General features: G+C 45.1%; 1 protein-coding gene across 1 annotated transcript in view; it reads right to left on the reverse strand.

The window, feature by feature from the left end:
• Positions 1-379: 379 nt before the first annotated feature.
• LOC109426755 (uncharacterized) overlaps positions 380-14,741 on the reverse strand; it is a 171,240-nt gene continuing 156,878 nt past the window's right edge. Inside the window, exons 3-5 of the mRNA XM_062853545.1 lie at positions 1,899-2,876; positions 1,396-1,834; positions 380-1,330 (exon numbers count right to left, since the gene is read on the reverse strand). Coding sequence (XP_062709529.1) covers positions 674-1,330; positions 1,396-1,834; positions 1,899-2,876 — 2,074 coding nt within the window. The 3' untranslated portion in view covers positions 380-673. The remainder of the gene's footprint in view (positions 1,331-1,395; positions 1,835-1,898; positions 2,877-14,741) is intronic.

Consider the following 14,741-nt stretch of genomic DNA (forward strand, 5'->3'; position numbering starts at 1 on the left):
CGCGGTCCGAGAATTTTGACACTAGAGCGGGGCCGTTCCAATCAGAATTGGACGATTCTGATTGGAACAGACCCCGCTCTAGTGTCAAAATTCTCGGACCGCGATGAATTTGGTTCATCGGTGGATAAGTCCATGGACTTATCCACCGATGAACTGAATTCATCGCGGTCCGAGAATTTTGACACTAGAGCGGGGTCGTTCCAATCAGAATTGAATGATTCTGATTGGAAACGACCCCGCTCTAGTGTCAAAATTCCCGGACCGCGATGAATTCGGTTCATCGGTGGATAAGTCCATTGGGCACAATCAAGGATGAAAAGCTGCAGCTGCAAATTGAGTTCTATGTCAGACTTATTTGGAAAATAATACAATGTGTCGATAACTGTTTTTAAATTATCACTTTTATTGTTCGTAGAAGTACTATACACAGTAATTTAATAAATAACTAGCACAAAATTTATTGATACGGCTAGATCTTCTCAATTAATGAGCTCAATTTCGTACCGCTCGTCAATAAATATAAGATCGTGAAAAGAAGATCATCTCTCTACATCATAGAAGCTTCGTAATTTATACATAAAAATTCAGCTGAAATCCGTCCTCGCACTGTACCCTTCTCTCTCATTCACATTTGCACTTTCTACTACTCGTCTCGTATCTCTCTCGCCACCCATCACGTTCGGCAGTTTCCGTTGCAGTTTATCACCGACCAAATCCAGTCCACGTAGTTTGGCAACTTGGTGTAAATACCAAACTTGTTCTTCTTTCCACAGCCATCGCCGAAGCTGGTGATTCCGAATATCGTCCAAGGGCTGTTCTCCTTGGTCGAGTCCCTGCACAGCAGCGGTCCTCCACTGTCACCGGCGCACGTGTCCACGCGGCCCCGTTTGTGACCGGCGCAGAACATGTTCTTCGTAATGGTGTAGTCGTGGTACACCGCTCGGCAGCGATCGTTGCTGATGATCGGCACTTCTGCCTCGTGCAGAATGTCCGTTCCTGCCTCGTCACTGTGCCGCTTCTTGCCCCAGCCGATAATGGTGCACGTATTTCCGGTGGGTAGGGCTTGGAACCGTTCCGGCAAACAGGCATAGCCTATATAGGTAGATCGTTCAACGTCACGTGGCAACCTCAGCAGCGCCACGTCGTTGTCAACTGTCTTTTTGTCGTACCGTGGATGTTTAATACTGAACTCGATGCGGAACTCCATCTCCGTTCCGTCCGACTGCTGGAGATTGTGCTCTCCAAGACGGATGAAGAGCCGTTTGCGGACGCAGTGCGCCGCTGTGAGGATCCAGCGTGGAGCGACTAGTGTTCCACCGCAGAAGGCTTCCTGTGAAAGAATAAGAATGCGGAATTATCCGTCCGGATACAACAATGACCATGTTAACATCATACCTTAAACCGATTTAGGATGGCAACCTGCCATGGCCACTGTCCTCGGCGAGACGTCTTCCCGCCGATGATACGAAGCATGTTGTATAGATACTTTTTCGGTTTCCCTCGTACCGCCGGAATTCCGCAGGCCAACTCCTGCGGCATGTATTCCGGTTGGAGGAAACCTCTCCGACTGGCCGCGGGTTGTTGTGCTATCGAGTTGTCCTGAAAGTCGTTTCGGGCCCGGCCTGCTGGTTGATAGGGTGCTACCGCTTGACTTCGAGCAGGTTTCGTGGGTTTCGGGGTCGTTGCGACAACAGCCGTCGTCGGTGTTTGCTGGGGCTTATTGTTCTGGTACAGTTGGTTACCGATCCATTCCTCGCAGAAACTACCCTCAGTATAGCAGTAGGCAACCTCTCGGATGATATCGTTGCTACAGATGGACGGAATCTTACATCGTCTGTGAACAAAGATAAAAAATGCATGAACTTCAACGCTAGTCAACCTAAAAATTCAGCCATTACTTGAATCTCCGAGTGGTGCACTTCGCCGTACATTTGGACCACCGGCTCCACTTGGAATACGGATTGTCTACCTTTCGTGGCATTTCGAAGACTGCCTTTTCCCTTGCCTTTTTCTGTGTAACGGCAGTCCCCAGTTTCAGCATGCTCTTATCCGGGTATTTCTTTCCATCGCTAGAGCTTTCATCCGGACTGTCACTGTTCAAGTCATCTTCCTGTGAACCATCCAGATCTTCGCTGGAATCATCCAAGAAATTACTAATATCCCGTTTGGTGTGACGTGACTCTCCGGACGATGGTTCAGTACTTGGGAACGACTCCATCAGCTTGTTGAACTCCGTTGAAGACGTTGTCATATTTGCGGCGTTGCGATCGTCATCAGTTTCTCCGGTTAGAGCTTCATGTACCGCCGGCAGCCCATCGAGATCTACCAGATCATCATGTCGGCTGGCGAATCCGGTACCGTCCCTAAATTGGTGATCATAGTAGTCTTCAAAGTAATCCGTGAGGCGCGAAGGCTTTCGTTTGATCACGGCCGTGTGAGGTCTTCGCTGGAATTTTTGCACCGTGTGGTGATGGTGATTGAAATGAGGACTTGGACTGAAGATCTTCCGGTCGTCGAAATCGTCGACAATGACCTTGAGCGGTTTCCGTTGGTTGTGTATCCGCTGTTCCGTCACATACTCGGCATCATCTTCGTAGTCCGATTCCTGACGATGGTTCAGTGGAAACTTTCGGTGTCTGTACACTATGTGCGGACGTTTCCAACGATTGTGTTTGGTTTTCTTGGGTTTCTTGGCTTTCTTGACGATTACGTACTCGGTATCATCATCATCATCGTCATCGTAGTAATCATCGTCATCTTCCTCGACGATGATTCGTTTCTTCTTTTTCTTCGGTTTCCACGGTTCAACACCCGTGACTGAGTACTTGTGCACCGGGATGCGATCGTACTCCCCGGGGATCGTCAATGGCGAACACCTGAAAATATGCAAAGATTTTGGGTTACACGGAACTAGATGAGAATAAAGTAGGTTTCCTACAAACTATTGAGGTCAGTGAAATTTCAACATATATCACAATATTCTTTGCAATATTCGCGCAATACTTTTTAACGAATTACATAGTGTAAGCTCCAGACGCATTCTAGGTATATGCAGCTTGAAAGCGAAGAAGATCGTTGCCTAATCCAAATCGTCTATGTCAGGACGAGGCATTCAGACCAATGATTGGAAAATTAAGCACCTACCAGCTGACGAACAAGAATGACCTACGAATTTGCCGGCTCCAAGAACATGCTCATTCATAGCACAGACACAGACTCCCTTATCAATCATCTCAGCAGACGGAATCCCAAATCTACCACGTTCTGATTTATGAACGGCACTTCTTCGACATTATAGACATCAGGACCTATCGGGATTCTAGCTTCGACCTGACAATGGTCAACCTGTGCCCTAATACTCTCCGTAGCCAACAATGTACGGTGCGGTACCAACAAGCACTTCGATACGACCTAAATAGAGTGACTCAAACAACCGCCATTGCATATGCGAATCTAAAGACAACGTTGGTCTTCTCTAAGCAGAGCAGAGACAGGATGAGATAGCTGTGCCAGCGTAGGAAACCCATTTCCTTTAACAAGAACAGGATGGTATGTGGATAGAGGCTTCCTGCTCAACAGCTTGACTCCAGCATTGACCTGGAAGTCGAATATCAGCAAGAACCTTAAGCAGGCCTTGTTGGGAATTCGTGAGTCAATTATGACTGCCAAGCAGAACCATGATAAAATCAAGGCGACTGCGGTGGCAGCAATGGTCGCGAAACTGAAGGTTACGAAGTCTATCCAGACAAATGCCTTCTCATTCGCGTGCCGGAAGGGTACCCAGACGCGTTTGCGTACGTTAAGCAGTTGTAGAAGCGTGTGAGGCAGCCGTCAGGTGAGGAACTACCACGTAGTGTCAGGAAGTTGTCAACCTTGAAAATGAATGCCAACTAGTCGGATTCCGACTAGGCGTCCTGAAAAGCACGCCTGTGGCAAGGTCAAGTGTGTCAAGGTGAGCGCTGAAGCGACGCTACAGGTAAAATCCTGGACGATAGCAGGGGCGCGTAAGAGCTTGTCACGGCACTACTACGGCAACAGTACGAAGTGCAGGTGGTCACCGTAGCTGTCCGGCTACGGAAAGGCCCGGCAGGGATACAGGTGTCCTTGCTTCAGCTACCTGTGGTGGATATTAACAAGCTTATTGAATTAGGTATGTTCAATGTGGACTGATCGATGCATCATCAAGGCATACACGAACCGCCGGAGGTTTGCTTTAGGTGTTTTGAACCGGGGTACAAGTCATGGGGTTGTAAATACTCTGTCATGAGCAAGCTTTGTAAGCAATGTTGAGGTGAAGGTCATAAGGCGCAAGGCTGCACAAACCCTCTCAAGTGCTTGATTTCTGCCTGTAAATCAGCAAACACCCGACGGGAGGCCCAGCAACTGCTTTGTCAGGCCCATATCGAGTACTTGCCGGTAACGGAAACTGTGTTGCGGAGGAGCCTAAAAACGGCGCACCCTGTTCTAAAAAATCAGCTTGGTGGTAGTAGCGGTGGCTAATTTCTTAAAGGGTAAGGCTTTTTCTTTACTCGAGCATTATTTCTTCGGAAGCTCATACCATTTTTTTTTTGTTAATATCTACAAAACTTTGGTAAGAAGTCATAGCACAAACGAAGATACAGACGGAGCAGTAATCGTTTTTTTCGGTACCACTTTTATTTTCACCCTTTGGTAAGCCCCTCTCGCTTTGTGTAATCAGCGCGCTTTGCTGGACCCCTTGAACGGGCGAAATGAGCGAACTGTCAAGCGACTTGTCATCAACATGTTTGTTTATAAAAAAATTGTAAGTTCTGCTTTTTGCTACCTCTCCAGCAGCACCAAAACGCAAGTCGGTCGAATAGAATCCCGGAACACCGTGAAAAACGGGATCTCCGGAGATCTTTGATCCCTTCTATGGGGCGGATATTTTCGATCCGGATAACATTGTAGAATTCGTGAAATAGGCATAAACGAACCGGCTGGAAGCGCATCTGATCATGTGACGTGATCATGTGTAACGAAGACGATGGAAGAGGATACAGATTTTTTCGAGTTCATTTGCAATTCAACGAGGACTTGGCCTACCGACACATACAGGGACTAAAGGGCTTGGCCGGCAAAGTATCAATTGTAAAACCGGACTGATTCAGGAAACGCTACGACGTCAGTAAAAGGTGGACCAAAAACGCATCTCGCCGACGGGTGGATTTTCGAAATGTGCACCGGATTATGTGTTGACAAGGCCCGTGTGTGTGGCATCCAGACGTTTGGTTTTTCATGACGGTGGATGAACCGGTCGATATGTAAACAAACAAGACTTTTTTTGTGCGGCGAAAGCGGCGAAAAACTGTCAAAAGCTTATGAAAGGGGTGAACCAATGCGTAAAAAACTACCGCAAAATGGTAATAACTAGCCCCCTCGAAAAAATTCTGCCCAGCAAGAAGAAGAAAACATGGTACCGAAAATTTTTAGTGGTTTGTACCGCACTCTTACGTCTGTATAAATTCGTCTGTGGTCATAGCATTACTCTTTTGGAAATTACGAACCCTTTTTGAGACTAACCCAGACTTCCTGATGGAATATACCAATGGACTACCTGCTTTGCGCTCAGCCACAGTTGATCAGCAGGAGTAAATCAATTTAATTTTGTATGGCGAAATGCATCTAAACTTGAATTACTTGAAATACAAAGCTTTTCCCGAAAAAATATTTGGTAGGCTTAATAGTGGTCACCATTGTGCACAACCACTACCAAATATTTTTTCGAATAATGTGTTCCACTTTGAAGAATTTGCCTTTAGATGATATTCGCCATACAATATTTTTGCGATTTACTTTTAGCGATTTTTCGCGCATAGAAGCAAGCGCCACATTTGTCGATGCGGAGAGTAGGAAAACAGCCGATGTAGTTAATTCATTGACGTATGAAGTATTTTCACGTTCCGTGGTAAAATCCGACGAAACGCAGAACTCGACAGAAACTCCCGTTCGCGCGCTGCGCATGAAACGTCCGTACGACACAAACTTGGTTAACAAACTGAAGTGCTTTTTGTCCCGTAATCATTGATCCCGAGTCCACGCACTGTCATCTATCCATCTCCCTCTCGCACATTCCTCAATCATTTCATCCCATTCACTTCACGCGTCGGTCACATGCACATCATCAACGGCTGCCCGTTCCCGGTTCATTCGTACGCACTCGAACCGAAGCCAGACACCGAAAAGCTTCTTCAAAAGCCCAAACCGAAAGCTTTCCACGCAAGCTGTGCGATGTTTATTTGGCACACAGTACACTCTAAAATAGCGCGATCAATTTATTGATGTGATGCTAATTAAAATTGTAATTTTCCCTTATCAACATCAATCCTACTAAACATAAAATGGCACAAAATATAATGCTAAATATGTAAACCTAGGATTCCCTGTATTGATAAACATAATTATTTCGATATACAATCTACGCTTACTACAACGTATTCCCGGAAAGATTCTTAGATGAATTATTGAAGGTATTCTCGTAAAAGCCTTGAAACTATTGCTGGAGAGAGCCCTCGAGGTATCTCTCTAAGAAATCTTGAAAGGAATCCCTGGAGAAATTCTTGAAGAATTTTCGAAGAACTTTCTAATAATGGAATTCCTGGAAAAATGCTGGAATCCACCTGAAGGAATTCATGGCGAATCGCTGGAATGTATTCAAAAAGAAATATCTGGAGGAATTCAAGAAAGAATTCATAGAGGAATTCCTGGTGCATTCCGTAGATAAACTCCGGGAGTGAACTCTGGAAGAGAATTCCAAAAGAGTCTTGCCTGGATATTGGTATAATTTCTTAAGGATTCCCTGCAGAAATGGCTGAACACGCTTCTAGAAAATAGGTACTTATATATGTATGTTCAAAGTAACTCACTGAGTGACTTATTCGCAACCAAAATATGCACTGCCGTGACTCTTCTGTGACATGTGTGTTGCTTGGAAGAATTCTCGGAGGACTTATTGTGAAAATTTCAATTGGAATCCCTGAGTAAACTGAACAAACTGCTGCAAGGCTTCCTGAAGGAGTTCCTGAAAAAATTTAAGGCAACTTTTTGGAGAAATTCCAAGAGAATTTTCTGGTGAGAGCCCTACATATTAGGAATGAAATCTTTGGAGAATTTCCTGAAGGAATCCCAGGATAAGTTCTAAAATAATCGTTGGAAGAAACTCTTGTGGTATTTCTGGGGGAATTTCTGAAAGTCTCTGTAGGACTTTCTAAAAGAATACCCTCAAAACATCCCTGGAAAAATCAATGGATTACTTCTTGAAGGATTTTCTTGGAAAAAAATAAACTTTTATTGGGGCATTCTTGAAGGATTCTTGGGGCATTCTTGAAAGAATTCATGGAAAGATTCCTGAACAAATCCGTGGATGAACAGCCAAAAGATTTCTTGGAGAAAATTGTGAAAGCATTCCTGGATGACACCTTGGAGAATTTCCACGATCCTGTATACAGCCCTCTGAAACTATCTTAAAGAGTTCCAATACAATTCGCTGGAGGAATTCCTCTAACATTCCTTTTGAACATTTTGAAATAATTCGAAAAATACCCCTGGAGATATTCTTGGGTGTATCCCTGGAAAAGATGATGGAAAAATTTCTTAAATTTCATAAGCAATCCCTGAATGAATTTTTCAAAAGATGGAGGAACTCCTGCATGAATACCTGAATGGAACCCAGTAGGAATTCCTATAGGGATTCCTGGAGGAATTCCTCGAAGAATCACTACAGAAGTTTTTGAAGAAATCTTGGAGAAATTTTCGATACAGTTCCTTGTGAAATTTCTGGAGGCACCTTAGAAGGAATTTCTGAAGCAATCCCTGGAGGAATCTCTAGAGAAAATCCTTGAGGAATGCCTGCAGGAACTTCTGTTCAAACTTTTGGCGGAATCCATGGAGGAATTCCTGGGAAGATCGTGGAAAAATTCCTGGAGAAATCCCAAGTCAAATTTTTGAAGGAATACCTGGAGGAATCTGTGAAGAAATACCTACAGGATTTCCTGGAGAAATTCCTGGATGAAATCCTGCAGCAATCCATGGAAGAGTTCCTGGAGGAATTCTGCGAGAAATCTCTGGAAAAAAATCCCAGAGCAATCCGTTGTGGAATTCCTGGAGGAATTCGTGGCTGAATTCCTGGATGAGTTCCTGAAAGAATTTCTGGAGGAATTTCTGCAGGAATGCCAGGAGGAAACCCTGGAGGTATCTTAAAATAATTCGCAGAGGAGTTCCTGGAGGAATTTTTTGATGTATACCAGGAGGAGTTATGGGAAGAATTCCTGAAAAAAATCCTGGAAGAATCTCTGGTGGAATGCCTGGAGGAACGTCTGGACAAATTCCTGGCGAAATCGCTGGAAAATTCCTAATTGAGATCCTCGAGGAATTCCTGAGGAAAACCCTAAAGGAATTCTTGGAGGAACCCATGAAGAAATTTCTGGAGGAAAACAGCAGGATTTGCTGAAATAATTCCTGGATGAATTCTTGGAGAATTTTTTCAAAAAAAATACTTGTGAAATTCCTGGAGGAATTCCTATAGGAATTTCTAGAGGAACTCCTGGGGGAATCCATGGAGGAGTTTCTGGAGGAATTCCTATAGGAATTTTCGAAGGAATTCCTGGAGAAATCCTCGGAGCTATTCCTGGAGAACAACCCTTTGAGAATTCTTGGAGGAACTCCTGGGAGAATCTCAGAAGGAATTCCAGGGAGAATACCTCTAGGAGTTCTTGAAGATATAAATGTAGCATTTCCTTGTGGAATGCCTGGATGTAACCCTAGAGGAACTCAGGTGAAATTATTAGGGGATCCCTAGAGGAGAAGTTCCAGGATAAATTCCTTGAGGGATTCCTGGAAAAAATCTTGGAGTAATTCGAGGAGAAATTTCTGGAAGATTTTCATAAATCCTGGAGAAATTTCTGAAGGAATTACTGTGGGAATTTTTGAAGAAATACCTGAATCAATTCCTGGGGTAATTCCTGACGGATTTCCTGCAGAAATTCCTAGATTGATTTTCTGGAAGCATTCATGAAAGAATTTCTGAATCAATTCCTGGAGGAATTTCTGAAGGGATTCCTGGGATGATTCCTGAAGGAATTCTTGAATGAATTCCTGGAGGAGTCTCTGGAAGAGTTCCTGGATGAAATCCTGGAGAAATTTCTAAAGGGTATGTCTGGAAGAACGCCTAGTGGAATCTCTGGAGTAATCCCTAAATTTTTGGAGCAACTACTGGAGGAATACCTGAAGGAATTCCTGGAGGAATGCCTGGAGCAATTCCCGGAAAAGCTGTTGGAGCCAGACCTTCCTGGAGGAGTGTCTAGAGGAATTCCTGGAGGAGCATCTGGAGAAATCCATGGAGGTATTCCTGGAGGAATGCGTGTAGGAATTGCTGGAGGAATTTTTGGAGAAATTTCTAAAGGATTCTCTAAATGAATTCCTGGAGGAATTCCGGCGGAAATTTCAGGGTAAATCTTTGGAGAAATTTTTAGAGCTAACCCCAGGAAGAATTCCTGAAAATAAAATCCTAAAACTCTGAAGAAAAAACATCTAAAAAAATTCCATGAGGAATCCTGGAAGCAATGTCATGAGTGTTAGACGAAGCGAACAGGTACGCAGCGGATAATGCGTGGAAACGCGAAAACACCACCGGGAAACTCGGAAAAATATCGCGGGAGAAAAACTCAAGTGTTCCGTCGTCAAGCGATAAACATTAGTCCTGTTCAACGACGTAGGTTGAACTTGCTCGAAGTTGCTGCATCCTACTCTTACCCATTTGTCAACAAACGGGAAAGAGCGAGATGGAGCAAGTTCGAGCAAGTTCAACCTACGTCGTTGAACAGGACTATTTATTCCACAGTAAACATACAGTACATACAAGATCTTTGGTATACAACTGTTGTCATTGTCTTGGTAACGTGCACAAAACGGACTGTCAAAAACATGCACATCAGGGGTGTCGGCAATTAGGTCGACACTAGGGGGTTCGGCAATCAGGTCGAATACCGGACGACCGTTGCATTTTCTCCAACGGTTGGCCTTACCTTTGCTGAACCCCGCAGAACCCCAACTATCCACCAAAACAAAGTCGCTTCACTTTTCCGGACGTGCTAGTCACGGTGATGTCTGTCTTTGGCAAAGTATCACTGCCAATACTTTTCACTTATTCACCGTTCCGACTCCAGCACATCCTACATCGCAATTCCGGAAACACTTCCTACGACTCCTCCTCAACCGGACTGGATCCTCCGCAAACTATCACATTGCGTCATAGAACACATCATTGTCGTCATCCGGATCACTCACAGCTACGCTTTCACTCGGCTTCGCACAAGGCTTCACAGTCACAGCCGATCCTTTCCGCGTTACAGCCACCTCCTCCGGGCGGCTAGCTTCTTCACAAGTTTCACTCACTAATATCGAGGCTCGGTGTGCAAATTTCCGGCGTCGCCGACGGTTTCCGTTGCTCCTTCCAACTACTTTCAGCGCATGCTCGGCCGTCCTCAGTTGGTACAAACTACCTCGGCGATCTCCCTTCACAGCCACTTCAACGGCTGCATTCACAATGTCACAATCGTTCTTCCGGAACACCACATGGAAACCCTTTGCTGTCAGCACTTTCACGGAAATCAGCCCACTCTTCAGCGACGGGACGTACAACACCTTCTGCAGGGTCACATCAACCGCGCCTCCGCACCCGTTCACGCCAGTTAGCTTCACGGTTCCGCATCCAGCTTGTTAGAAAATCTTCTTATTGGGCCACCCTATTGTGGCCACCCAGGCTTTTACCTGGGCCTCAGGGTCGATAATTTGGCTCCGAAGAGGAATTGGGAGGCTTTGTGGAACGACTTCCCTTCAAAAAAATCAAGGTAGACCGATTCACCTTAAAGATGGTGGAAAACAGGGCTTGACTGGCAAAATCAAAAAAATAGTAGAAAATTCGTATGTTACATTTTCATTTTTAATTAAATTGCATTCTGGTCAAACAGGAATGGATAGGGAAATTGATAAAATGGTTTTACACACCTTTAAGGCTCAAATGAGAATCGCATATTATCTAAACCTGAAAAAGCACTTTTCTCCCGAATGACGAAAAAGCGGACAAAATCAGCGTGTCCGATTGTCACAATTGGCTAAATAAACAATCGGACGTTCTTATTTTCTTCGATTTGTGGATTATTTTGGGGAAAAGTGCTTTTTTAGTTCTGGAACATTTGCCTTTCTCAATTGAGCCTTTACCTTGGCTGCACATTTCTCCTCCGGGTTGGTCTTAGGCTCGACGCTTACCAGCGCGGACGATATTGGATCCCGGACCGCGTCGACTCCCTTGGATCGTCGGGGGAGGATTTTCGGGTTTCCATACCATGGCGGAACACGGGTGTCTTGCTGGGGATTTGCTGCTATCACGCCGTGCAGCACGTTCAGGGGTTTCCCACAGCGCCGTCGAATGATGAACCGGAATTGTTCGATGGGCCGAACGAGGATCAGGCCGTTCGTCCGGAATTGGCTTCTTCGTGTCCTAGGTCGTAGGTATCTTTGGCGGAACGAGAACTCCAGGCACACCACGTGAAATCACGGGCCCACCGGGCCACACTGCAGCACTCCGGTTTCCCTCACACTGCACTTCACTTTCGCTGTTCTAACGGGAGGTTTCGAACGCGGGTGGGTTCTTCACACGGCACTAGGCTTCCGCTAACGGGAGCGCTTCGATTCCGGGCTGCCCTCTTCTACCGGGCCAAAGAAAAAAACGTGGCACAACGGTTGAACGTGGAGAAAAGAAAAATGTCGGTTCACTGTGAACAAAAAAAACTTTGGTGAAATATGCGCACCACTTGTATGCTTGACGGTGGTTCACCTATTAGAGGCTGATCGGACGATCATCAGCGATTTTGTACACTGAGGCAAAAAAACTTAGGAAGAACGTAAGAACCCCTTATGATTTGGCGACATTACGATTATTGTTGAAAGCCATAAATTTCACTTATGATTAAGAGGGAAAAATTCAATATCCAGTCCCTTAACAAAATCATAAGTTTTCGCTTATGAATATCATCGGATAAAAACTATGATTATCGTGTGTTTTGTCTTATTGAATTCAACTACTAATGCTTATGGAAACCGATATTGTTCATTATGAATTTCATGGCGCAAGCAATATAATATTCGTATTCAATTTTATTGATTATGGATGATTAAATTATATTCTAAATCATGGCATGACATTGCATTTTGGAATTACCGAGTAAGTAAAATGATCGATTTTTCTTGATCGATAATTTAAAACTAAAGGACAAGGAACGCGTTCGACTGTTCTTTTATTTAAGTTTACGTATGTGGCTAACAATTTGGCTAACATTATGTGGCAAATAATGACAGTCTAATTTGCTTCTTGTCACTTTATTCAATGGTTAATATCGATTAAGAACGACCGATCGTGATACTTACGTAATTCTTGATTTATTGTTGATTTGGGCGGAGAATTCTTGAAGTTAGAAAATGAAGGCAATTTGACTTTTTATGTCCTTCATTTCCGAAAACAGATGTTTGAGTAATTTGAGTAATGTGTGCTTGTCCAAGCAGCAGCTTATTGGAATCCATACCATTACTGTAACGATTTTCATAGTTTTCAAATATGATTTTTTCACAACGATGCCACTTAAGGCAATCATAAGTTGTAGGTATGAAACGCAAGCACAACAGCTATGAAATAAATAAGCGAGTAATGAAACAGAAAAATCGCCCATTCATAAATTCCAACTTATGAAAATCCTAAGTGTTTTTGCCTCAGTGTAGGTGTTGATGTGGTGGTGCGTTATGGTTGGCGGTAAAATGGGGTAATAGGGATGTGTAGGAGAATAGGAATTTCGATTTTTTTTTATATTCAGTTCTGTTTTAATTTTGTTTAGTTCGTATAGATTTACTTTGTAGTTCAAAGTTGAGGCTTTCTCTCTTTTTTTTTTTTATTTTACCATTATAACAATTGCCCTTAAAATCAATAGATAAATTCAAATAAAAAAACAAATAATTAAGAAAAAAAATAGAATATTTACATTTTATTTACATAGAACAAATGTGACCTTTTCACCGATTTCCCATCCGCCAGAATCACTTCACTGGTATCTCTGTCATCAATAGTCTCAAAGCATCGCTTTTTTTTTTCTTCTAAACCATAGGGGGATAATCTGCTCAACAGACACCCTAACAGAAGGTTATGGTAGTGTAGGTCTGACAGGCCGTCTTCTACAACAAAAGTAAAATCTAGGACTACTCTCTCCTCGTACCCACTAAACCATTCCTATGGTCGCCAAACCCTACGTCTCTCCGGAACCACCAAGAAGGTATTGCTTCAGAGAGGGGCTAGTGCACATCGCACCCACAAGGTTAGCTGCGTAGCCTGCAGCAACGAACATCGATGACCATGGGCGAAACTACGATTTTTTTGTCAGGGGGTGCACTACAAAGAAATATTCATAAGTTCATCCATTCATCATTCATCGCCCCATATCTCATAGCAATGCATTCAAATTCGAGGGGGTGCCTGGCAACCCCGGCACCCCCGGTAGTTTCGCCTATGTCGATGACTCGCTTTGGAGAGTCCATCACGGTAGCATGCTGGCGTTTAGCCAGTTTCCCGAGTGGTCCTCGCCACTCCCTTTGTCCTCGGAAGGCGGGCAGAGTCAACCCCGCCCGCGCCCTACTGCTGAGCGGACATCAAGAACTGATGCCCACATGCAACCCGATCTGACCTGCCCGCAAAGGAAGGGTATCACTACCCTTCAGGCCCTATCAGATGCATCCGTAGGTTGCTGACGGCAGGGTCTCCACCTGCCCCGACCCTTGCCGGGGACCCCTTTCCAACCGCGGGCTTGGATCCAACCCAGTAGACCGACGCCACGACAGCACCGCTACCGGGACTTCCTCTCCGCGGTCACTTAATCGCTGTAAGGGTCGATCTCGACCGCAGGGCACCGGTATGACCTACGAAGCCGACTTCGAACCCCTGGACCACCTCTTGTACTGCATCTGGACTAGCCATTCTCCGAGTTCACGCGCCACCTCCTCTGTAGCTTCCAGACGATGTGGGTAATAGCCGTTGAAACGGCGTTCCAGCCAAACTCATCCCTACACATCCTCTGGACCAAGTTGTCCGGAGTTGTGTCCTCTCCGCATGTGGCAAGCATGCGGTCACGCATTGTGCGAAAACGCGGGCACACGAACAAAACGTGTTCCGCCGTTTCCTCTAAACCATTGCACGCTGGGCATTCGGGAGAATCCGCATGCCCGAAACGGTGTAGATACTGTCGGAAGCAACCATGACCTGTAAGGACCTGTGTCAGGTGGAATGTAACTTCCCCATGGCGCCTATTAATCCAACTATCTACCCTCGGTATCAACCTATGGGTCCACCTTCCTTTGGTGGAACTGTCCCACGCGCGCTGTCATTTGACCATAGAGGCCATTCTGGCAGTCCTGCGTATGCCTCTTGTGCCGCGCATTTCGAAGCACTCCATGTCCTCACTGATAAGAATGCTGATAGGCACCATACCAGTAATGACGCAGAGAGCGTCGTGTGACACGGTACGGTACGCGCTCGCAACTCTCAGGCACATAAGCCTGTAAGTACTTTCCAGCTTCCGTCGGTAGCATTTAGTACTTAGCGCGGTACCCCACGCCGGGCCGCCATACCTAAGTATGGACGTAGCAACACTAGCCAGAAGCTTGCGCTTACTGGCGTACACCGCAGA

The sequence above is a fragment of the Aedes albopictus genome, chromosome 2 (assembly GCF_035046485.1).
Source record: "Aedes albopictus strain Foshan chromosome 2, AalbF5, whole genome shotgun sequence".
Classification (NCBI taxonomy): Eukaryota; Metazoa; Arthropoda; class Insecta; order Diptera; family Culicidae; genus Aedes; species Aedes albopictus.